The sequence below is a fragment of the Vicugna pacos genome, unplaced genomic scaffold (assembly GCF_048564905.1).
Source record: "Vicugna pacos unplaced genomic scaffold, VicPac4 scaffold_20, whole genome shotgun sequence".
Taxonomy (NCBI): Eukaryota; Metazoa; Chordata; class Mammalia; order Artiodactyla; family Camelidae; genus Vicugna; species Vicugna pacos.
In genome coordinates, this window is record NW_027328741.1 from 88,538,885 (window position 1) to 88,565,353 (window position 26,469).

General features: G+C 35.3%; 1 protein-coding gene across 1 annotated transcript in view; it reads left to right on the forward strand.

The window, feature by feature from the left end:
- The window catches only part of LOC140693698 (thrombospondin type-1 domain-containing protein 7B-like), a 134,284-nt gene extending 128,013 nt beyond the window's left edge, over nt 1–6,271 (forward strand). Inside the window, 2 exon segments of the mRNA XM_072957404.1 lie at nt 5,203–5,482; nt 6,250–6,271. Of these exon segments, the coding sequence (XP_072813505.1) occupies nt 5,203–5,482; nt 6,250–6,271 (302 nt within the window).
- Nucleotides 6,272–26,469: the final 20,198 nt, after the last annotated feature.

Here is a 26,469-nt window from a genome sequence, read left to right on the forward strand (position 1 = left end):
AATTTATTCATATATAATTTTATGCAATATTGCTTATGTTTCTCAGATAAAACAGATTTCTTATAGAGAAACAATATACTGGTATAGAATATATATGACAGGCATAATTCCAACTTCAGGCACAATTTAATGGAGCTTGGTTTACGTGTTCATACATAATGCTTCAAAAGTCGTTATCCTAGCAACACTCTTTGTAACTTTGAGATGAGAGAGAATTTCCTTTAAGAGGAAAGAAAGTTTTTAATTGGTGGTGATACTTTGTACGTGCAAACTGAGAATGAAAAATACTGAAAATCCTAGGATATTTATTCATTTTACAACCAGTGCAGTTTGTGTTATGAATGGTCAAAAATGTAATGGATTGGACTTTTATTTAGCATAACTTTTAATGTAAATGTTGGCAAACGATTATACTTTTTTCTGCAAACTCTATCCCAAGAATTACTCATGCTAAAGACTATTTAGAATTTCTTTTCTAGGTTATTAACTGCTGTGCTTTTGCCTAGCTAATTAATCTTTGCATGTCTTAATATCTGGATGACACCTAAACAACTGGCTGTTTTCATGAGATATAAGAGTTGTTTTAAAAATAGAATCAAATGAATTATCTAGTGCTGTTGATTGAGAGGAAAATGCACAGTGTAAGAGTTGTGAGTTAAGGTTTATGCAAGGTCTTACTGAGGACTCTAGACCTGGAGACAGCCTCTCAGATAGCTCTGAGGAACTGCTCCAAACAGGTATGGGGGAAGGCTAGCTTGCAATTTTGTTTTTGGGGAATACATGCATTAGCATACATCTTGATGAAAACTTACTGCTGGTCACAAAGAACAGGAATGATCAAGCTAAAGATCGTGATGTTTTTCCGTGTGTGGGAAGATGCAAGAAGAGGGGGTAATTACACTTCTTCCTGAAATGCGCCTAATAAGCTAAGAGTGTTTATTTAAAGCACAGAGGATCCTGTTACTGTCTTTAATTTCCTCTGCCTGAAACAGTGAGTTCACTGTCAGTCAGCCACTGCATTGTGTTAACCTTTGTAGATTTGGGCGGAGAGTAAAATGCTCTTTACTCTTCATTGTTTGCAGTGTCATTGGTGGAAAAACAAGCAGTGGAAAATGTGTACTTCTCAAGCTTTATTTGATGTGATACTAATGCTTGTGTTTTGATTTTCCCCATGTAATTTGGTAGTAAACTTAATAAGCAGTGTCTAACACGAATGATAGTGAAAGGCCTGGGCTTAGATTGCAAGGCAGTGTGACTCTCTCTTCTACACAGTCACACACACGGCAACATACAGACATAAATACAGGCCTCCCATTGTACAGGGAGCCATCTAGGCTGTTTGTTTCTTTTTTCCATTTTTGTTAACCAGAGGTTTTAATTGAATATCTGGGTGTTCTGCATTGTACGTAAAGAAGAAAATCACAGTTTTAGATTCAGTGATAATTAAAGCTGTTGTCTATACAGTACTGTAAATAATCAGCCCATCAAATAGGAGGTCTGTCTAGGTTATTCATAATTTTTTTTCAAAAATAATTGGATAACTAATACCCATTAAATATTGTAGATTTTTGTTTTGTTTTTGTGGAATCAGTTATAAATTTCTCTGATTTAAGGGGAAAAATATCTTTAGAGCTGTAGTAGGGATTGATTTAAAAAATTTTTTAAAGTATTAGCTGGTTCTGAATCCAGAGTTTAATGCTGATTATGACTTGAATGTAATCAAAGCAAACGACTACTGGTAACTTGTTTCTTATTATGAGAACCATCTCTTCATTAACTGATTTGCTCAAATTCTTCAAACAGCAATGCCATGTGATTAAGAAGGATATTACAAATACAGAGACAGTGTATATATGTGCAGAATATTTGCTCTGCCAGTAACTTTTGGTTACCCTGTACGTGGATGTTTTCCTTATTTCTTTCTACTCTCTTTTCTTTCTTCCTCCTTTTTCCTTCTTTCTTAAAAACTTTCCTCAATTAATCAAGGAACAATTTTTGCTTACCACTTATTGCTCTAGGCATTACAAGGGAATAGATAGACATGACCCTGATTTAAGAGCTTACAGGCTAATGGGAGATAAGAATTTTGCTACAGAAGTCACAGTACAGTGTAGTACCTGCTACAGTAGCTGTTACAGGGTGCTGTGTGAGTCTTTTTTATTGCTTTTGTAACAAATTACCACAAATTTGGTGGCTTAAGACAACACAGATTTATTATCTTAGATTTCTGAAGGTCTGAAGTCAGACATAAGTTTTAATGCCTATAAGCAAAAGATTGGCAGGATAGCATTTTTTTCCTGAAACTCTAGGGGAAAGGGTTTTCTTTTCCACCTTCTAGAGGCTACTTACATTCCTTGGCTCATGGCTCCCTTCCAAGTCCTGAAATTCAGTAACATTGCATCTGTTGGGTTGTTCTTTCCTGGTCATATTCCCTCTGACCCTCTACTGGAGGCCAGGAAATATTCTCTGAATTTAAGATCCTGTGATTATGTTGGACCCACCTGAATAATCCAGAATAATCTCTTTACCCCAAAGTCCATACTCTTAGTCACATCTACAAAGTTCTTTTTGCTGTCTAAAGTAGCACTTTCACCTGTTTCAGGGATTAGGATGTAAACATTGCTGGAGAGCCATTACTCTGCCTACCACAGGATACACAAGTACAGAAGAACACCGCTTCTAGGGCTGAGATGAAGAGTGTGTTCAAGGATGACTTTCTGGAGGGACTAATCTCTTATTCTGGACCTAAAGGGCAAGCAGTCATTAGCTAGGCTATGGAGGGAGGATAGAACTGGTAAGTTTCTGGAGTAGAACATACAAAGGCCAGAAGTTAGATGAGTGGCTTCTAGGAGCTAAAAGATGCTAGTTTGTAACCTGCTGGAGGCAGAGTGGTGCAGCACAGGCAGGAGGCAGATACTAATAAGCCCAGATCCTTTGGAGCCTTGATGACCAGGCTGAGGAGTCTAGACTTCATTCCATGAACCGTAGTTCTAAATAGATGGGTGTTGTCATCAGACTTCCAAATTTGTAGGTTGGTCCTGGCTGCAGTGTGGGGAATAGTTGGAAGGGAGGGAGGGGGTTGTGGTGGCAGTGACGTCTTGGAAGGAGCCATTGTAGTGATTTAAGCTGGGGATTTGCAGGTGGGCTAAATATGGGTGGTATCAGTCAGAGTGGATACAATGGGCTGATTCAGGAGATATTTAGGTATTCGAAATTATTTTTGTCATTAAAAGATAGAGATATGTTTCAAGTGTGACACTCCATTTTTTGACCTGGCCATATTGTTAGAACTGGGAAACACAGAAGGAGAGAGAAAAGTTGTGATGTTCAGAAGGGTGGGTTTTGTCACACTGAGTTTGACTGGTCCTTTAGTGTAGTTTTCCAGTCTGGCTCAGAGCTTGAGTAAAAAAATCTGGGCTGAAGGTAATAATTAGGGATCAAAGGCATATAGACGATTACTTAAACTCTGTGTGTGGGTGAAAGTGTAGGATCAGAAAAGAGAATCTAGGGCAGTCCCCTGAGGAAGCCCATCAGTTAAGAGAGGTAGGGTGGGAGATTGCAACAAGCAAATAAAGATGTGCCCAGAGAGATGGCAGGGGTGTGGGGTAGGGGCAAGGGACAAAAAGTTAAGGTATGATGAAACTTGGAAAGGTTATTTCAAGGATGATGGTGCAGTCAGTACTCACAGCTATCACTGAATGATCAAGTCTAAAAGATAAGAAAAGATAGTTCAGGGCTTGGTTTGTTTTATTACTTTGGTGAGAGTAAGTAGTTTAAAGGAATAGGTAGACTTAGAATCTAGGGTTACATGTGTTGAGAGAGCAGAAATGGAAGAGATGGAGATAACAGTACCTTATGGGAATTCAGAAAGCACCAGAGACTTGGGCAGGTTAAATGCTGATAAGGAGCCATTCCCCACCCACTGACAGATCTCTCAACCGGTACATTCCCCAGCTGTGGTAGAAGCTGTGCCTCTCAAACTTATTCTCAGTAAGTGTCACTGATAATAGAGGTAAGTGAATAACTCCTCCCAGCAGGACACTGGTGTGGCTGAGCTTTCACAAGGTCATTTCAGGTCCTGCATTTATTGTGACCATAAGCATCACAGAAGACATAGAGCCAAGTGTCCAGGTGACAACTGTAGACTTGTGTGTAATGTAAACCATCTGCCAGTGAAAGTAGTCTATGCATCAGCTTGTATCCAGCATTTCCAAAACAGCCATAAAAACTGAAAATAGACTAATAAAGCCGCCTTCTCTCCCTCCCCCCCACACAATCAGAGCCAAGGCTCTAGCTAATGACCTACTAATGAAGAAACAAAGTAAAATTATTAGATCTAGGAAATCCTTTAAAAAATCTAGAGGAACTGTGTTAGTAGCTAAGTTGAGTCAAGTTGCAGGCTGTCTTGGAATCCATTGAACATGATTAGCAAGAACTCACAGCTTTGAAAAATGACTTTGCATTGTCATTACTCAAAGTTAGTATTACAGCAAAAAGGTCCATCAAAGTCAGTTGGCAAGGTAAGGTCATATTCTAAAATATTTGAGTTAAAAAGGTCTCTCAAAGTGGAAGGCATACCCTTTTTCTCAGATTAAATTATCCAATGTGATTTGAGCATTTATTGCAATCTGTTGTTTCTGGCAGCATTTGTGAGCTGCCCAACAGCAGGAGCCAAAATAAGTTCCACTTTGCCCACCACCCCATGTGACACCCAGCCTGACTCCAGGGCCATTGTCTGGGAGGATACCATTTTGTTCTTTGAATACATAAACTCTTTAAAAAGCTACTTGACTAAACACAGAAGGAGTTAATATTTACAATATTTTGTTGGTTTCCCTGGTGACCATTAATTTCAAGAAAATGGAGACAAGGTAATCAATCTGTTTTTATCAGTAAATCATAGGGAAATTGATAGTAAATAAATCAACCAAGACCTTTTCTAGTTGCTGAGCCACCATAGCAAACATCTTCTAAGTATTTTCTGCCAGTATTCAACATGAAACTTTTTTCCCAAATAAATTTTAATTTCACAGATGCTCTGGGACCTGCTTCCATTGTCCTAGGATTTACTTCCGTGTGGAAAAAAAGAGTGAAAAAACTTTATTACGAACTAATAGTCTAATAGCTTTTAATACAATGTAAGTGACTTTTAACAAAACAGCAGATGTGAAATTAATACATGAATGTCTCTTGTTGGAACAGGCAAAAGCAGGAAGAAGGAGAAATGTCAAGATGCTTACCTGTACCCTCTGGTGGAAACAGAACCATGTCCTTGTGATGTGTTTATATCTCAACCTTATGGTAATTGGTCAGATTTCCTTCTTCCTGAAGGCAGAAGGGAGCCTCACAGAGGACTGCGGGTTCAAGGAGACAGCAAAGAATGTGGAAAAGGCGTGCACTTCCGAGCAATGACCTGCTCTGATAAACATGGAAGGCTGGTTGACCCCGCCCACTGCAACAGCTCTGGTAAGGAGATGGGGAGGTTTGTCCCAGGTCTAGAATTAGTAGCTTTGTTTCTTAGTAATGTTTCCCTTCTCCTCTGGCAAGAACACACTGCCTCTCATACAATATGGGCGTATGAAATGCACATATCCATATCTCACTCTTCTCCGAGAAAGCCAAAGTCCAGTACAAACAAATATATTTTATGCTTTATTGGTGCTCTGGTCATATATTTAGAAGGCATCAGGCCTTGGATTTCTTCTAAAGATGTGGACAGAATACCAAAGAATAAGTTTAATTTTAAATGTTTTACAGTGCAGTATATAAGTACACCCAAATTAATAGACTAGAACTGTAGAAAAGAAATTAGGCAATCTGGAAATGTTTTTGTGATGTTAATCTGGGTGAAGACTGTTTTTGGGGGGAGGGGATGGGGAACCTTGGGATGATTTAAAAGATATTGTTGAACAGAGAAAAGAATGATGGTTAAATATGGTCAGGGTAAACACTGATGGAAGAGGCTGAGATTAATGATTACAATGCGGCTTATGAATTTCCTCCCCTATTTTTTGGTTTTTAATTACCTTTTTAAAAAAACTAAACAAGTTAGGGATTTTACAGAAGGTATGGATAGAGAGAATTGATGTTTGAGTGACAAACTCTTAAAAAAAAAGTAGATTTTTGTCTCTGTCATCAAGGTCTTGTATTCTAATAAACTTTCTCAATAATGCCAGAAATGGCAAATTGAATTCAGTTTTTACACACAAGTCGACTAAATGATAGTTCATCTTTATTCTTTATTGCCAGTGTAACAGCTCGTTTTGCTTAGGATATTTATAGGAATGCAATTTAAGGTTTAATGATTTTTTAATTAGTATGGTTGTTGCTCTGCTTACTCAGTTAGTCTAGAGAATTGTATTCAGTAATTTTACTTTCAGAAACATTAAACACATCGTAAGCAGGTAATGGACCCATTTTACAGAGGCCAAAGTTGGTCAACTCAAATCTTTTTTTCACCTTTAATGTACATATTAGTTTATTTTTAAAATTTTTGTCTTAAAATATATTTGACTTATAGCATTGCATACATTTAAGGTGTATGACATGTTAATTCTGTACATTTGTAGGTTGTAATGTGATTGTGATTGTAGTGAAAATTATTACCTGTAACACTGCATAATTACCATTCCCTTTTAGTGGCTGGAATAATTCTAGTCTCTTAGCAAGTTTGATTATAACACAATATTGTTGTCCATATTCACTGTACTGTGCATTCGATCTCTAGGACTTATTTTCTGCTAATTCCAAATTTGTATCATTAAATAACTATCCTATCCCTGTAAATCCCTTCACTCCCATTCCCTGGAAACCCCTCTTACTCTGCTTTTATGAGTTTGGCTTTTTTAGATTCCATGTATGGGTATGATGTAACAGTGATATGAGTTATGAGTGAGATAACACAGTATTTGTCTTTCTCTGACTAATGTATCTCACTTCATATAATATCCTGAAGATCTTTCATATGTTCACAAGTGGCAGAATGTCTTTTTCATGGCTAAATAATATTTCATCATGTATATACTCTACATCTTTATCCATTCATCTATTGATGGACACATAGATTGTTTTTGTATCTTGGCTATTGTGAATAATGCAGCAGTAAACATGGGAATGCCTGCATCTCTTTGATATCTTGTTTTCACTTTTGGGGGATGTATACACAGAAGTAGAATTGTTGAATCATATGGTAGTTCTGTTTTTACTTTTTTGAGGAATCTGCGTATTTTACATAGTAGCCGCACCAATTTACATTTGACCAACAGTGTGCAGGGATTGCCTTTCTCTACACCCACATCAATACTTGTTGTCTCTAGTCTTCTTGATGATTACTATACTAACGGGGTCATAAGATAGCCCATGTGGTTTTGACTTGCATTTCCCTGATGATTGGTGGTGTTGAGAATCTTTTCATGCACTACTTGGCCATTTGGATGTTTTCTTCAGAAAGTCTATTTTGGTCCTCTGCTTAGTGTTTAATTGGATTGTTTGTTTTTTGTTATTGAGTTGTATACATTCTTTATATATCTTGGATATTAACCTCTTATCTAATATATGGTTTGCAAAAGTTTCCTCCCATTCTAGAGGTTGCTTATTCACTTTGTTAGTTGTTTCTATTGCTGTGCAAAATCTTAAGTTTGATGTGATTCTATTTGTCAATTTTTACTTTTATCATTTATGTTTTTGGTGTCATAACCAAAAAGTCATCGCCAAGACCATTGGTTTTTTTGTTGTTGTTTGTTTGTTTTGTTTAATAGTCTTCCTTATTTTTTAATTGAAGTATAGTCAGTTTACAGTGTATCAATTTCTGGTGTACACCATAATGTTTCAGTCATACATGCACATACATGTATTTGTTTTCATATTCTTTTTGACCATAAGTTACAAGATATTGAATATAGTCCCCTGTGCTATACAGTATAAATTTGTTGTTTATCTTTTTTATATATATTAGTGTCTGCAAATCTTAAACTCCTAATTTATCCCTTCCCACCCTTTTCTCCCCCTGTTAACCATAAGTTTGTTTTCTATGTCTGTGAGTCTGTTTCTGTTTTGCAAATAAGTTTGTCTCTTTTTTTTATGATTCCACATAAAAGTAATATCATATGGTATTTTTCTTTCTCTTTTCTGGCTTATTTCACTTAGAATGACAATCTGCAGGTTTATCCATGTTGCTGCAAATGGCATTATTTTATTATTTTTTTATGGCTGAGCAGTATTCCATTATATAAATCTATCACAGCTTCTTTATCCAGTTATTGTTGATGGACATTTAGGTTGTTTCTGTGTGTTGGCTATTGTAAATAGTGCTGCTATGAACATTTGGGTGCATGTATCTTTTTGAATTAAGGTTCCCTCTGGATATATGCCCTGGAGTGGGACTGCTGGATAATATGGTAAATCTATTTTTAGTCTTTTGAGGAATCTCCATACTGTTTTCCATAATGGCTGCACCAAACTACATTCCCACAAACAGTGTAGGAGGGCTCCATTTTCTCCACAGCCTCTCCAGCATTCATCATTTGTGGACTTTTGAATGATGGCCATTCTGACTGGTGTGAGGTAGTCTCATTGTAGTTTTGACTTGCATTTCTCCAATAATTAGTTATATTGAGCATTTTTTCATGTGCCTATTGGCCATTTGTTTGTCTTCCTTGGAGAATTGCATGTTTAGATCTTCTGCCCATTTTTTGTATTGGGTTGTTTGTTTTTAAGTTGTATGAGCTGCTTATATATTCTGGAAATTAAGCTCTAGACAAGTCTCATCTTCTGCAAATATTTTCTCCCATTCCATATGTTGTCTTTTTGTTTTACTTATGGTTTCCTTTGCTCTGCAAAAGCTCATAAGTTTAATTAGGTCCTATTTGTTTGTTTTTGCTTTTGTTTCTATTGCCTGGGTAGACTGCCCTAGGACAACATTGCTAAGATTAATGTCAGCTAATGTTTTGGCCTATGTTTTCTTCTAAGAGGTTTATAGTGTCTTGTCTTATGTTTAAGTCTTTAAGCCATTTTGAGTTTGTGTGTGTGTGTGTGTGTATGGGGTGAGGGAGTATTCTAACTTCATTAATTTCCACACAGCTGTCCAGTTTTCCCAGCACCATTTGGTCAAGAGACTGTCTTTACTCCATTGTATGTTCATGCCTCCTTTGTATTAAAAAAAAAACTGACCAAAAGTCTGTGAGTTTATTTCTGGGCTATTCTATTCCATTGATCCGTATGTCTGTTTTTGTACCAATACTATTCTGTTCTGATTACTGTAGCTCTGTAGTATTGTCTGAAGTGTGGGGGGATTATTCCTCCAGCTTCATTCTTTTTCTTCAGTATTCCTTTGGCAATTCTGGGTCTTTTGTGATTTCATTTAAATTTTAGCATGATTTGTTCTAGTTCTTGAAAAATATCCTGAGTAACTTGATAGGGATCACATTAAATCTGTAGATTCCTTTGGGTATTATGGCTATTTTAACAATATTAATTCTTCCAATCCAAGATAACTGTTGAACAGCTTCTTTTCTGCATTTTCTTCTAGCAGTTTTATGGTATCAGGTCTTGTGTTTGGGCTTTGTCCATTTCAAGTTAATTTTCATGAGTAGGGTAAGATAGGGATTCAATTTAATTGTTCTATAAGTGTTTATGCAGCTTTCTGAGTACCATTTGTTGGAAAGACTATCATTTCCCCATCAGGTGGTCCCTGGCTCCTTAACTAATATTAAACAAATATTAGTTGACTGAATGTGTTGGAGTTTACTTCTGAATTCTCTAATCTGTTCCATTTGTCTATTTTTATGGTAGTACCATACTTGAAGTACTATAGCTTTATAATGCAGTGTAAAATCAGAAAATGTGATACCTGCAGCTTTGTTCTTTCTCAGGATTTCTTTATCTATTTAGCTAAATATGTATTATTCCATACAAATTTTAGCATTTGTTTTTTCTATTTCTGTGAAGAATGCCATTGGAACTTTGATAGACATTGTGTTGAGTCTGCAGATGGCTTTGGGTGATATGGATATTTTAACAATATAAATCCTTTTTATCCATGAATACAAGATATCTTTCCATTTGTTATGTCTTCTTTAACTTCTTTCAGTGAAGTATCGTGGTTTTCATTGTACAGATCTTTCACTTCCTTGGTTAAATTTATCCTTAGGTATTTTATTGGTTTTGATGCTATTGTGAATGGGATAGTTTTCTTTATTTTTTCAGATGTTTCATTACTAGTGAGTAGAAGTACAACTGATTTCTTTTTGTTGATTTTATATCCTTAAACTTTACTGAAATCATTGATTAGTTCCAACAGTTTTTTGGTTAAATCTTTGGGATTTTCTATATACAAAACCATATCATCTGCAAGTAGAGAGTTTTGCTTCTTCCATCCTGACTTGGATATATTTTATTGCCTTGTCTTGCCTAATTTCTCTAGCTAGGACTTCTAATGCTGTGTTAAATAAGAGTGGTGAGAATGGGCAACATTGTTTTGTTCCTAATCTTAGAGGAAAACTTTTCAGTGTTTCACTGTTGAGTATAATATTAAGTCTGGGTTTGTCACAGATGGCTTTTGTTATGTTGAGGTATGTTCCTTTTATATGCAATCTCTTCAGGGTTTTATCGTGGAAGGAAATGTGAAAATATTTTCTTTCATTCTGTTAATGAGATGTAAAACATTTATCAATTTGCATATTGCATCTCAGGGATAAATCCTACTTATCATGGTGTGTAATCCTTTTAATGTGTTCAATTCAGTTTACTAATATTGATTTTTTTGTATTTATGTTTGTTAGTAGTATTGGTGTATAGTTTTGGGGGGTTTTTTAGTGGCCATATTTAATTTAGGTATCTGGGTAATGCTGCCCTTGTAGAATGAATTTGAAAGTGTTCCCTTCGCTTGAGTTTTTTGGAAAAGTATGGGAAGGGTTGGCATAAATTCTTCAGATGTTTGATAGAATTCACACATAGAGCCATCTGGTTATGTAGTTTACTGCTTTGGGAGGTTTTTGGTTATAAATTGTCTCCATATTCATTATTGGTCTCTTTAGATTTTCTGTTCTTCCATATTCAGTCTTGGTTGGCTGCGTGTTTCTAGAAATTTATCTTTTTCTTTCAGGTTATCTGACTTGCTGGCATATAGCAGTTCATAGTAGTCTTTTATTATCCTTTACATTTCTGTAGTATCAGTTGTAATGTCTCCTCTTTCATTTCTAATTTTGAGTCTTCTGTTTTTTGAGTCTAGCTGAGAGTTTGTCAATTTTGTTCATCTTTTTGAATATCCAGCTTAATTTCATTGATCATTTCTTTTGTTTCTCTGATTTTTTAATTTATTTTCTCCCTTATCTTTATTTGCTTTCTTCTAACTTTGGGCTGAATTTATTCTTGTGGTTTCTTGAAGTATAAAGTTAGGTAGTTCAGACTTCTAATTTCTTAACATAGCCACTTATTACTGTAAACTTTCCTCCAAGAGCTGTTTTTTGCAATATCACCTAGGATTTGATGTTTTCTTTCCTTTTTGTTTCAAGATAATTTATTTCTGTTTTCATTATTTGCCCATTGGTTGTTTAGAAGTGTGTTTAGTTTCCACATCATTGTAGATTGTCTTGTTGATTTCTAGGTTCATACCATTGTGGTCAGAAAAGATGGCTGATGTGATTTCAGTCTTAAATTTGCTAGGACACAAGATAAGTCTTATCATAATCTAATCTGGAGAATATTCTGTGAGCACTTGAAAGAATGTATTCTCTGCTGCTGTTGAATGGATACTCTATATACATCTGTTAAGTCCATTTGGTCTAAAGTATGGTTCAGTTCCAACATTTCTGCATCAGTTTTGTCTGGGTGATCTCTATTGCTGACAGAGGTATACTATTGTTGTATATGTCTCCCTTCAGATATGTTAGTACTTAATATATTTAGGTGCCCTAAGGCTGGGTGTGTATGTAGTCATGATTGTTTATATATATATATGTGTGTGTGTGTGTGTGTGTATAATGTATGTATGTATACATGTATGTATATGTATATATGAGATATGATAATATATATATGGTATAATAATATGTATCTACCTATATAGAGAGGGAGAGAGAGACTCCTTTATTATTATATAATGACCTTATTTGTGTTCATTTTTGGCTTGAAGTCTATTTTGTCTGATAAGTATGGCTATGTCTGCTTTCTTTTGGTTTCCACCTGCATGGAATGTTTTATTCTATCCTTTTACTTTGAGCCTCCATGTGTCTTTAGAACTGAAATGAGTCTCCCGTAGGCATCATATAATTGGACCCTTTTTTTTTCAATCCATTCAGATATTCTTTGCTGTTTGGTGAATTCAGTTCACTTACATTTAAATGTAAGGATCTGCTACTGTCATCTTGTTTGCCTTCTGGTTGTTCTGTATGCCCATTATTTTACTCTTTTACCTGTCTTTGTAAATTGGTGGTTTTCCATGATGATGTTTTCTCTGGCCCTTTTTGATGTTTTTGTGAATCTACTCTAGATTTTTGCTTTGTGGTTACCACTCCCTCTATGAAAGAGATCAATACTCTTTAACCTCTTCTGCTGGAGAGGTAGCTACTGCCACTTCCAGAAACTTAGCCCTTGCTGTGTCACACTGGAGAGGGAGAAGCACCTCAGAAATTTTCTCCCATTCCTCTGCATCCGAACTGTTCTCTATTCCATTCCAGTGGCATTCAGGAATCTCCCCTAGGAAGCCTGTACTTCCAAACATTCTCCTGTCCATGAGTATGTGCCCAGTTTTGCCCTCTCCTTGTTCTTTCTTTTCTGATCTCGGTGAGTGGAAGTAGGGCAGCTTTTTCCAACTCCTTTGTGTTCACAACCCCCACTGACATCCCCTTTGTTTATGTTTGGATGACCAGGTGGACTAGAAATCTCCAGGTCCCTTGGTGTAATAGTAGAGTTACTTTTGTTTGGTTATGGATGTCTAGTTAGTTATTACAAAAAGGGAAGAGAAGGAATGCCTTGCCCCACCATGTATCTGATGTCACCTGCACCTTGGTTTATTTATTCATTTGATCACACCTATGTATTGAACACCTGCTGTATTCCTAGTCCTCTTCTGATTTGGGCATACAATTATGGGGAAATAAGGGACTTGGGCAGTTCATTGTCTAGTGGAATATAGAAGCAAAACAAATGAATAAAAAGGATTTCAAGTCTTGGTTAGCCCTTAGGATGATCAATAGAAAATCTGGAGACTTTAGGGGAGTCTTCAGTAAAGCAACACAAATTTGAGATGTGAAGAGTAAGTAGGTGACAACTATGTGAGAAATACACACAAGGTAATTTCAGCTAGTGGGACACACATGTCCAGATGATGTAAGGCAGGAAAGAAATACTGGCCAAAAGCAAAGGAAGCTCTGTGGTTTGAATACTAGGGAGTGAGGAGAGTTGTTTGAAATGATGTTGAAGTAGGCAGAATCTTATGGAACAAAGCAAGGAGTCTGGATCTAATTCAAGGGGAAGGGGATGGGAAGAGTTGTAGGTAATGTGATTCAATTTAAGTGTTTATAAAAATCACTATAGAATAGTGTGTATCGACTGGCTTCAAAGGGTCAAGGATGCTATTGGGAGACTGTTGAAATAACCAAGGGAAGACATGATTTTAGATCAGACTTAGGATGGCAACAATAAAGAAATAGGGGAAACAGTTTTAAGATAAAATTTGGAGATAGAAAATATATTGAAAAGGTGACTTTTATTTGGAATACTTTTGTCAATTCTATCACTCATCTCTAATTTTTCAGAGGTTTGTGTGTGTATGTGTGTGTTTAATTTAGAAATAATCATTTCAGTTTTGGGGAGAGTGTAGCTCAAGTGGTAAAGTGCATGCTTAGCAAGCACAAGGTCCTGGGTGGCTCAGTCCCTGGTACTTCTAAAAATAAATAAACCTAATTACTTTACCCCACTCACAAAAAATTTTAAAAATAATCATTTCAGGTTAGAAAAGAAAATGTTCTCAAGGAAGAAGTGGCACTGGAAATAGAACCAGTTAACAGAGCAATGCAAAAGCTGCTAGAGATTCTAAGAGATTTTTACCATATGAAAACAATACATTGATCAAGATTCATCAGAGATGTATATAACTTTTAATGTATTTGTGTTAAGATATTTTTATAGCACTGTTTTCAAAAAAGATAATAAGTGAAAATAGCACATTGTATCACTTCTAAGGATAAGAGACATATCCATCTATCAAGTTAAAAAAAAAAGATCTTTCAATGATCACTAACAGACACTTTCAAATTTTCCATGAGTTCCATAAGAATTCTGTTTTCATCATGGACAAACTGAAGCAGAGAGCAGTGACCTCAATCTGGAAAACTACTTTATTTACCCTTTTAAGCTGTAGCATGAGTGTTACCTTCCATCTGCATTTGGAAGGCACAAATGGGATTCCCCCAGATTGTAGCATCGAGATTTCCTCATGGTGTAATTATTCCTCATGCTGAGGTATCCTGTGTGTCCCTTGGTGGTACATACAACTGTGCACAACACGATTGAGTAAATTCTGAATTATCAATACTAATGGCTTTCATAGAAGATTCAAACCACAGATGATCTTAGCCAGGTCTTTTTGTCTTGAGGAATATCACTGAGGAGACATGTATTAAAATTACACTTGGTTTAAAAAACAAAAAGAAAAAAACTTAAGAATGCAGTTTGTATCTGGATCCCATCAGCAACTGTTTTCTCCTCTTGAGTCCCGTGACTGCCTAGTGTCAGTGTTCAGTCTGCTCCCCCACTGTATTGACAACAGGCTGGATGTTGACTCTGATTACCTATTTCAGGCAACACCATAGCATGTGCCCAAATAAAGATACCTGAGGTGAGTTACTTCCAACTATGTCTCTTAGCCCAGTGATTTGTTTTTTGGTCACACCCAAAACACTCCATTCTTCTCTCTTCCTTTCCCTCCCTTCATCCAGGTTTCTGCTCATAGCAAGTCTTTCCCAAAGTCCCCTAATGAATTGTTTCACTTCATCACTTCCTCTCACCCTTCCCAGCCTTTATCTTTCTTTGTAGTATTTAATCACCAACTAAAATATTATGTATTTACATTAAATATATGCTGATTGTCTCCCTTCTATGATTGGATGGTAAATTGCCAAGAAACAAAGAACTGCTTATATTTTTAATTTTTTTCAACTGTATTCACAGCACCTAGAATGGTGCCTGAAAGTTAGTAGGTATTCAAAACGTATTTCTGAATACATGACTGTATCATCAGGTCTTAGTAATTTTGCAGCCTAAGTCTTTCTCAAACTTTTTTCTTTTCTCTTGCTACTGCTGCACCCAGTGGTAGATGTTACAGTAGCATCTTGACCTACCAACCTGATAGCTATTATGCCGAGAGCCATCAGCCACCATATGTAAAGGCTAGTGCCGCCATGCTATGGTTCTGTTGGCAGTTTTTCCTGGTCTCTTCTTCACACCCTTCATAGGACACCAAAGGGGCTACATAATTATGGAGTCTGCCCGACATGCTCTTTACTTTCCTTTTGTGAGACCCCTCGTTTGGGGGGATAGGACCAGGTGATGCGTGATTCGAGAGGCATTTCCCCTATTTCCACTTGGAGGGTGGGTGAAGGGATCATCTCTGAGGGTTCCCATTATTCCTCATGCTTTTCCTTATGACTTCATTGACCTTTTTTTTTTTTAAATCCCCTTGTATCTTTATAGCTCTCTTACTCATCTGGTTGTTCATTGAAATCCAGTACAGAATCAGATTTATTTCTCCATCCCAGTGCCTAACACAGGGTCTGGCCCATCACAGGCAATCAGTAAATGTTGGCTGAATGAATGAAAGACTAGTTTAGATACAGCAAGAATCAACATGCATGCCTAGATAGAAGTTCTGAATTTGTGTGTGTGTGTGTGTGTGTGTGTGTGTGTGTGTGTTACAGCTCTCTGGGTAGAACAGATGTGTGTAATGAATGCAGACCCAGAGAGAAGTGAGTTGTACAGTACATGGTCAGGCAGACACTGCAGAATATTTGGTTCTATGTTGCCCTTGATATACAGTTTGGGATTAGAGGAAATGAAATTGTACTGCTACTGGTGGACAAGGAGTGTTTTTCTGAAAGAATGGAAAAATACAGAAAAACCAATTTTTCTAGTGATCCAGTGATAACTATGTGAATAAAACTTTAATTCATCAGATTATAAAGTCAAAGTGTAATCTGTTTCATATCTGGTCCCACATAAATTATTACTACTTTTGATAGGCAATTAATTATCTTCATTAATATTTCATTGAGAAATAACTTGGTATTTGCAGATGCATAACTCTAGTACAGCAGTTTCATTACTTTGCTGTCATATATAAGAAGGTATGGATAGCAGACAAAGCAAAATAAACTAAAGAATATTTGATTCAAAAAATAATATTTCACATATTTGCAGTTACTGGAAAAAAATGTGAATTTAATCTTAATACCCTTTAGAAAGTTTATATTTTCTGTGTATGTATTGAATTTTGCATTATTGAAAGATTTATCACAACTGTGTATGGACAAGTTTATTGTGGCCAAGATAGGAGACTGAAATTTACATCTTTATGAACTGAGTTGGTTAAGAGAGCATTTTATGAAGTGTCCTGGCAAAGACTTGTGCATGTCAAAGATTACACAAACTTTTAAACTATTTTGAACTCTCTTCATAAATCCACTGCACAGGAGGATTAAATAATTATATCTCTTGCAGAAAGATATAGAAACCCTTCAGTGATCTGAAATTTTTGCCAAATGACCTGTTTCCTAAATCTTCTGCACCTTTATGTTTCCTGGGATGTTGATAAGCTCTTCAAATCACCAATTGAGGAGAATCATAGTGCCTACTCTGGGGCAAAGAAATTTCAGTTTGACAAGATGAATATGTTTGTTCTTTCATGTTGAGATTTTGCTTCCTTTGTTTTTCATTTGTGTTTCATGTAAATGTTGCTGGAAAAAAATTCATGTGATGTCACTCCTTTAGAGATGTTTTCTATCCACCTCAGGGGCTTTTCTCCATCCCAGGGGCTCTCCCTCATGTGCTCAGACTTTTCTCACCTTTCCCTTAGGTCCACTGCAGTGGGGGCCTTTCCATTGTCCTGACTCAGCCCTTCCTTTCATCACCCTTCTGTCCCATTTCAATGAGAGCAATCTTTCCAAAGGCCCATCTGACTGTCACTCTTGTACGTTTTAAATTGTTAATATCAACCATTGCCCGGGCCCCTTAGCATGGCATTGAGGGGCCTTCATGCTTTTACCCTTTGTTTACCCCTGAAATTCCTTCTTCCTTCCCACCCACCTCGGGCTCTTGCATATCTCAGTACATAACACACACTCTTATGAGGCTTTTGCCTTCTCCACCTGGACACTGTAATCCTGCTGTGACTTTATTTTTTCCCCCTTGCAACCTAATTCTCTAGTTGATTCCTAATAACTTTTCAGGACTTAGGGTAGAAATGTCAGCTTTTCTGGGAAACTTCAGGCATACTTGCCAGTCAGCTCTCCCCCAACCCCTAGGAACTACTAGGAATTGAGTATATCTGCTTTGTGTCCGTTAACAAGATACAGGTCCCCAGTCTTAGCACTTCTCATAGTTTACCTACCTTATTGCTAGTCTGTCCTGCCAGAGGGGTATGTGATCTTTGAGGGGAGGACGGTGTCTACTGCATCATTGTGTCATCACAAACATCTGGTAAAGAGTAAGCACATCAAACTTACTCAATAATTGTTAGCGAAACACAGAATAGGAATTTGTGCTTGTGTATAAAGAATTGTAATGGACATATATGTCTTAGTTTCTTATGATTGCTATAACAAAGCCGTAAACTTGGTGGCTTAAAATAATATGTATCCTCTCACAGTTCTAAAGGACAGAAGTCCACAAATGGTTTCACCTGGTCAAAATGAAGGTGTAGACAGAGCCATGTTTCCTTCAAAAGCTCTAGAGAGGAATCTGTCTCCTGGGCTTTTTCTGGATTCTAGAGCTGCAGTCCTGGACTCATGGCCTCTTGCTGTGTCTTCAGAGCCAGTGGCATAGTTTCTTGCTTCAGTGTCTTTACCTTCATTGGTGTCAGTTCTGGGCCAGTGCTCCTGGTTTCCCCCTCCTAAGGACACTTAGGGTGGCCCAGCTTGCGCTCATAATCCCGGGTAATCTTCCCACCTCAATATCCTGAACTTAATCACAACTGCGAAGTCTCTTTTTTCACAGAAGTTAACATTCAGAGGTTCCAGAGATTAGAATAGCTTTGGGGACCAGATATCTTTGGGGATCATTATTTAGCATACCATAATATGTGAAGGCTGTTCTATTTTTGAACCTAAACTTTTTAAAGATACCCAAATGAAAAAGAATTGGAAAGTTCTCAAGTATTAGAGGCACACATAGTGTTACTTTCTTTATGTCTTCATATGTGTGCTGTCTACACAAGGGGATTTATGTGGACAATTGATATCATAATCTGGAAAGTTATGAGGCAAAATGTCATAATGTCTAAAATGTAACAAAGAAAGCAAATATGGCTTTTAGTTATTCATTTGAACAATATATGGAATCAGTATTTCCTTTCATTTTTTTTATAAGGGTTCAGAGTATCCCCTTGTCTTTAGGTCATATATTAGCTTTATCTTGTTTATTTCTTATATTTTATGTTCCAATTTTGACCTTCTTAACAATTGCCAGAGACAAAGGCTTATGGATAAGGTTTCATTTGAAGAGAGGGTTCTGCTTCTGAAACTGTCTCAGGAAGTCCTATTCCAGGAACTCACCTAGGAAAGGGATACGTTGGGAACGGTGACTCACTTGTTTATGTATTCATTTATTCTGTTTAACAAACATCAAAGGAACATCTGGTTTCCATTAGACTATGTAATAGTATATAAAGATAAATAAGTAATACTCATTGGAGATATTCAGTCTAATATGCAGGACAGTTTTAGGGACTTCCGAATTTGGGATTATCTTCCCTTTCTGAGTCAGACCGTACTGTAGTTTTTGGAATTGCATTAAAACAAAAACTTCAGGACATCAATGGGTCAAATAGTTTCATATAGTCTGTGTTTCTTTTCCAGAATTATGTCCAAATATGGGATAAAGACTTCTCTCTTGGAGAATAGAGGTGGACAGTGAGAGAAGGCATGGCTAAGCCTTATAGCCTAGTACCTGTGGATTGGATTGGAGCACCTTTCTAGAAAAGGCTCTGTGTTGCAACCTTTCTTTGGAGAAATTGTGGGTCCATAATGAAATCCATGTATAATTTTATTTTAACCTAACTGAAATAAAAAATGGGATATGTTACTCTAAATCAGAAGGTAAACAGAACTCTGAAACTGATTTTTTAAAGGAATTAATGTCCGATACTCTTTTTTTTTCCTTTGAGTCAAACACATAGATATCTTATGAAATTCAAAATAACTCCCTGCCTATATTGCCTTAAAAAATAATTCAGTCTCCCTAAGGTCAGGAATAAATCAAGGATGTCTACTTTTTACTACTAATCAGCACTCTAATGGAAGTTCTAGCTAAGGCAGACAAGAAAGATAAATAATCTAGATTTAAAAGAGAAAAGTGAAACTGTATCTATTGGTAGATAACATAAGATAATCTTGTAAATAAGAAATCTTAAATAGTTTTGTATATTGAGTTGATATAGCATAATATAATTAATACTTTCATTGGTAGATATTTTACTTCACTGCAGGGAAGAACCCCATGATTTTACCACATAAAAAAGGTCTTTAGAATTACAATTCAAGTTAAATTGAACATGTACAATTGTTTGACATCTTTATGGTAGCTAGCCTTCCAGGTACTGATATGTCTCCAAAAATGCACTTCAACAAATATTTCTTGTAGCCTAACATTCACCACTCCCTGTGATAGGTCTTAAGGATGTCTAATTGGTGGGAAACAGTCTCTAAACTTAAGAAGCCTCTAAATCAGTCACAGGTGACAGAAATCCAAAACAGTATGAGCTAGAACATATACAAATGCAGCAAGTCTAGTAATGTGGTGTTGATGAAAACGGATGTGATAGAAAGGGCTTTGGAAAAGGTGATATTTACACAGATATCTGAAAGGGTGGTAGAAATTAGTGGCTTAGGATGAGCCTGCTCAGGCTGGTATAACAAGATACCACATATTGGGTGGCTTAAACAACAGGCACACTTATTTCCATACCATTCTGGAGGCTGGCAGTCTGATATCTAGTTGCCAACAGGTTGGTCTCTGGGAGACCTCTCTTTCTGCCTTGTAGATGATGATCTGCTCTCTGTGTCTTCATATGTCCCCTTTTTCATATGTACATGGAGAGAGACCAGGTATCTTTTCCTCTTTTGATAAAGACAGAAGTCCTGTGGGATTAGGGTCCTACCCTAATGACTTAATTTAACTAATTACCTCATAAATGTCCTATGTATGGCCACAATTACATTGGGGGTTAGGACATCATATGACATCATATGAAATTTAGAAAGACACAATTCAGTCCACAACAGATAAGCAGAAGAGTGGAGATGAGAAATTAGTTAAATCCTGAGGAAGGGAAGGGATAGATAGACAGATAGGTAGGTAAAGTTCATCAATAATACATTTAGAAAATTGTTTTAAAAATTTATAATGGGGAGAGAAGAACCTAGTAAAATAACTGCATACTGTCTTAGAGGCGATTAAATTGAAATTTCTGGCAAAATTAACAATCACAGTTTGAGCAACTCGCTTAAAACAAGACAGGAAATCAATTATTTAACAGCCTTTTTAGTTTATAGATTTGCTTCTAGTTAGGGTCAAGTATGAATAATTAACTTACTTGATTACAAAATCATTCTGAATAATCTGCTCATATTTTTAAAGATAATATGAAAATATAATCATAAAATGTGAGAGAAGAGAATACATATATGAAAGAAGGTAGTTAACAAGAAATATGTACCTCCAACAGAGGTCTCTAAAGAAAATAAACTAAACCTTTGTCGGGGCAGGAGACTGGAATAAGATTATAGACTCAGATTCCTCTTTTGACCAATATTTGGACAAACTTGATCAGATTGATAAAGATGAAAAGATGACATCTGCCTTAAACTTATTATCTGATAATGATGTACAAATGTTTTCAAAGGCTGTCTGTATTTCAATATATGAAATCTCTTTCTGTATTATGGGAGTTAGAGTTCAAAAAATCTTCCTTTGTGGACTCACAATATATGTTAATATGACAGCTAAATTTTTTACATATTTTTAGAAAATGAAAGTGATTTATTAAGTACAATTTTAAAAATTTGATTTATAAAAGAGCTGGAGGTGGCAACCCACAATAAATTAATCTATTGTGAATTATGAAAATATTAATCAGCTTGATGTAAACATCTGTGTTTCACAGAAATGGCCTGGAATTATTTATCAGTGTCATTTCTCCTTTCTGCCTCACCTAACTCCACTTAATAACTGGGACTCACATATCTTTGTCATTACATATGGAATAGAATATGTGCCAAAACATACAGTTCAGGGTTTAAAAGTTAAATTGCATGAATAATTATGAATACCCTGTCTAGTATGTAAAAATTCTAAAATACCTGAATGATTGAGATTTAGCATTCAACTTGACAGAGTGAGAAAATGTTCGCTTTAAATTTAAAACAAAATAACTACCATTTCTTAATCTGTTAGACTGTACTAACAGCTTTACTTCCCCTATTTAATTTAACTGTTCAAAACATTTTATTTAAAAAATACTGAAGAATGCATGGAAATGCAAATTGATGGTAAGTTATAAAGCCAGAATTTGAAATCGAGTATATCTGGTTCAAGATGTCATGTTCATTTTTCTCATCTGCAAAATTGAAAAAATATATACCATGTCCTCCTTAACTCACATTATATTGAGGTTCAAATGTAAGAGTGAAAATATTGTAAATTGTGACATCTAAATAGTTGTACAATTATTTATTTAGCTATGGGTGATGGTTGCTAGTACAAGCTAATAACAACTTAAAACTCATATATATGTGGATAGTTGAGTTAGAACAAAGTTCTTCAGTGGATTAACAGGAATTAATTGAAACTAGTTTTGTGGTTGTTGAGTTCGTCAAATCATTGAAGAAGAAATGTTTGAAAAGTCCTTTAAATCGCATAAAGAAAGTAGATGTTTGATCCAATTCCAAATCAATATCCCTTCCTCCTTTAAAAATATATGTCTAATTCCCAGCTCACTTTACCAATTTTTTCAAAATCTTTCAAACCTCTATGGCATTCTTCTCTGGTGTTTCTATCTGAAAAGCTTCCTGGATGTCTGTTTTATATTGTTCTAGTACTTATCCAAATATTCATTTTTAATTAACATTTCCTATCTCTGTTTCCTAAGGTTGTTATGTAACTGTGTCTATGATACCAAAGAGATCACGGACTTTGCTTCTGTAAGTCACAAAACCCTTCAACTAATTATCCTGCAATTAGCAATGCACAATGAAGTAGTAAGTTCTTAATATTTGCTTGTGGTTAACAAGTATTATGACAATGCAATTTTCTGAAAAGATTACCAGCTCAATGGGAGTGTTTAACAACCTGGGGCCTGACATAATTGACCATATTGCATTCATATCTAACATCATGAGGCCCGCTATAATATAAATGATGAAACTAAGCAAATAGATAACTGATAGAGACTTTATGCATGGATTAATGTCTTTGAAAAATGTTTATTAGTGTATTTGTACCTCCAGTATGTCTGAAAGATGTAGGTAATAATCACCTTCTGGAACAGCACTGAATATATATATATATATATGTGTATGTGTGTATATAAATATATATATGTATATGTGTATATATATGTATGTGTATATATGTGTGTATATGAATACATTTACTTAGTTTCACATCCACAAGCAAACACACAAAATATCCATTATATATATTTGTAAACTTATATAGAGGACTACCTTTTTTATGTGTGAACTATCCACGTGGTATCTTATTTTTAAAACACATTATGCGTATAAGAAAGACTGCATTACACATATCCATATGTAGGAGCCTAAGCGATTGTTGATCTTTTTTTTAAATAGTACTATTACTCCATGATCTCTTATTTCTAAATCCAGAACTCTCTTCCCTACTATCCTGTGAAGGGGAAAGTGGAGTGTGTGTTGGAGAGCAGAAGCAGATGAGAGGCCTTAGTAAATCAAAGAATGAAAACTCATCATTTTGTCCTTAGATATGTGATATACAATTTAACCACATTCATCAAAGGAAAAACATTCAGGAAAAATTTTAAGTCCCCTAGATCCATTTGTTAAAGGTGATATAAGTTGATCTTTTTTATTGCTTTATGCTGTTTTTTTTATTGAAAAATGAATTTTCCTCATGGAAGAAGTTTGCCCTGCCTTGGAAAACAGCTTGCCATCAAACATGTTCACCAGATATTTACAAGCTTGATACATTAAAGGGAAGGATTTTTGCATACAAATCTTTGCAAATTTTCTTGGATGAAATGCAAGAAGGATTTGATTTGTATGAGATTCTACTTGATGGCAAACAAGGCAGAGCTATCACATGGTTCCCAGGAGGCTTACACCCAACAGCATGAAAACTTGGAAGTCTGCCTGTATTACCTTATGTGATGACTGCAGAGCTCAATCGCATTTAAGATTTAATATCATTGGCAAGATGCCTCCAGCAGCCACCGAGTAATATGGAGTAAAAATGTCTTAATCTCCAAAAGATTGCTGTCTTGTGAAGTAAATTACTCTAGTTACATTAACAAGTTAACTAGGTACAAGGTGAGAATATAAAATCTTAGAACTAAGCTCTGGTTCATATATATTCAAAAGGTAGCAGGATAAAAACAATGGATAGACTAAGAAGAAGCAGGGAGAAATTTGTGATGTTTGGACACCAAAGAAGACTGAAATTTATGAGAAAGAAGTATCAACCTAGTGTAAAAAGCCGGGTCTCCTTTGGCTCTAATACTAAGTTTGTCACTTATAAGTAGTGTGATCTTGTACAAGTAACTTAAACTCTTAATTTCTGTTTTCCTGATTGTTAAATTGGATTAATAATGAAACCTAGCTCATGGAATTATCAGGGAGGCTTAAAAGGATAAAATACATTAAGTTATTAGGACATCTAGACTTTTATACTATAGTTTGATGTTATTATCATTATCAAAGTCATTAAAATTAGGAATTAAAAGTGATCATTTTCTTTACTTTTCTATGTGTAACTTCTATTGTTACCACAATTTCTTTATTTCTTAATGCCTACATTCAGTTCAAGCTCTAAAGAGAAAAGACTAAAATTTTTCTATTATTTTAAAGGGTTAATAACACATTCTTTAGAATGGAACAAAGTCTCTTATACTTTATCCTAAAATGACCCACTAAAATGTAACCTGTGAGTTACAGAGAATTTGGTAAATCTAAAAACTCACCTTGCCTTTTATTTTAACAACATTAAATTAAGATGAATGCAAAGATTCTTTAATCTGGAAATAAAGATGAGAGATACATCAGTACATATTTGGTGATTGAAGCCAAAAAATTAGTAATTTTGGACATTAGGAAATTTAAATCCTAGGACAAACTGCTAGGCTGGCACTAAAATACAAACACTGGTGTGGAGGCTACCAATTGTAAAGCTAGTATTCATAAACACTAAGGACTTCTCTCACAATACTTTGATATATTTTTCCCTAAAGTGTGAACAAGGATAGAGTATTTATCGAGACTTAATTGTGATAAGTATCAGGATTATGTGTTTTTCTGAAATCCATCAATGAAACATAATGAAATAATCTATAACCACTGATTTAATATTTCCCCTGTTATTTGATTGTGAATATGGGGGGTGGAGAATAAAATTTAATAAAATTTCAATCACATAGATGCAATAGCATTCAATTTCAATATCCCAAACAAGTTGTTCAAAACGGATTGTCATATATCAAATCACTGATATGCTCATCCAGGACAATGACCTTAGCATTTGTCATCTTGTCACTCGTAAAAACCTTCAAGACCTCGAGGCAGAAATGTCCGTTTTCCTGCCCCCAAAGGCTTGTCTCAGATAGGTTGATTTAAATTCTCATATATTTAGAATCAATTGGAGACTTTTCAATAAAACTAAAATTATATAGCAGTTTTGAAAAGAATTTTGCTATCAGAGGAAACACAGCAGTAATGAGAGAGAGAGAAAAAACTAATAAAAAACCCCTTGAATTTACTTGGCATTAGTTTCAGCTATTTAGATTCTGCTTTCAAAGGATGTCCGTGATAATTATTTTTCTTTGTTTTCCTTCGGATTGGCTCTTCATTTGACAATGTCTGTGTAAGCTCTATGTTTTGAATAAGTGCCTGATTGACAACAGCAAAAGAGGAAGAAATGGTCACTTAACTTGAAACTCCACAGGAAAACAGGGCACTCATATAAAGATGATTTTAAGAGCTGAATATATGTTATTCTGTTTGAAAATCATTGTACTGAGAGAATTTATATAATAATATATATTTAATGTGCGACGAGAAGGAAGTCTGCATTTATGGTACTTGTACAATATTCGCTTTGATTTCACGTCTTTTAAAATTATATTTTCTACAGTAACATATTTGGTTCATTGACAGTCATTTATATTACACATTAGATGATAATACATGAATGAAAATGTAGTTAAATGCATAAAATATCACTACATGAGGCAAAAATTCTAAAACAAATGTATTAAAGCTGTCTGCCATTCTGACACTCCAGTTGATCTCTGATATTTAGGTTACCATGACAACATGAAATTTGTGTACTACTTAGCATTTAAGAATTTATTTTAATTTTTATCCTTATTTGATTTTTTAATATATTAAATGATAATTTCTCATATATTTCTGTTATATATCAATAATAAAACATTTGAGCACCTTAAAATTTTCTAATAAGTTATTATAAGTATTATTTTAATAAATTAGTTACTATTTATGAAGTTACAACAAATTATATAATTAATTAAAATATATAGGTATTTAGTTTTCTGAAAAATTATTAAAATACTATAATAAAGGACACAAAAAATTATGGCAAATGCTTTGCCCTGATGGAATACTTCTTTATTCCTAATAATGCAAATAATCCTAAGAATTAACAGCATCCCTGATATTTAATAATTTAGTCCATACACACACATGCAGACACACATACACTCACACACTAACACACAAAAATCATACACTGGCCAATGTTAAGGGCTCCTTCTTAAGAAGACAGTGTCATATTTAACACTTGTTTTGTTGTTTTGGTGGTTGAAACTCTCCCAGTAGGGACTTTGCTTTATTTGTAACCCTCTTTTCCCAAAATGCCATCACAAGGAAATGATTGATTCAACTGTGGCTAAAGAGTTTATGAGTGATTTGTTCACAACTTATTTCTATTTTTCATTTTGTGAAGATCAATGGAAGTCAGCAGTTGTGATACTTAAAAATCTAAAAATCA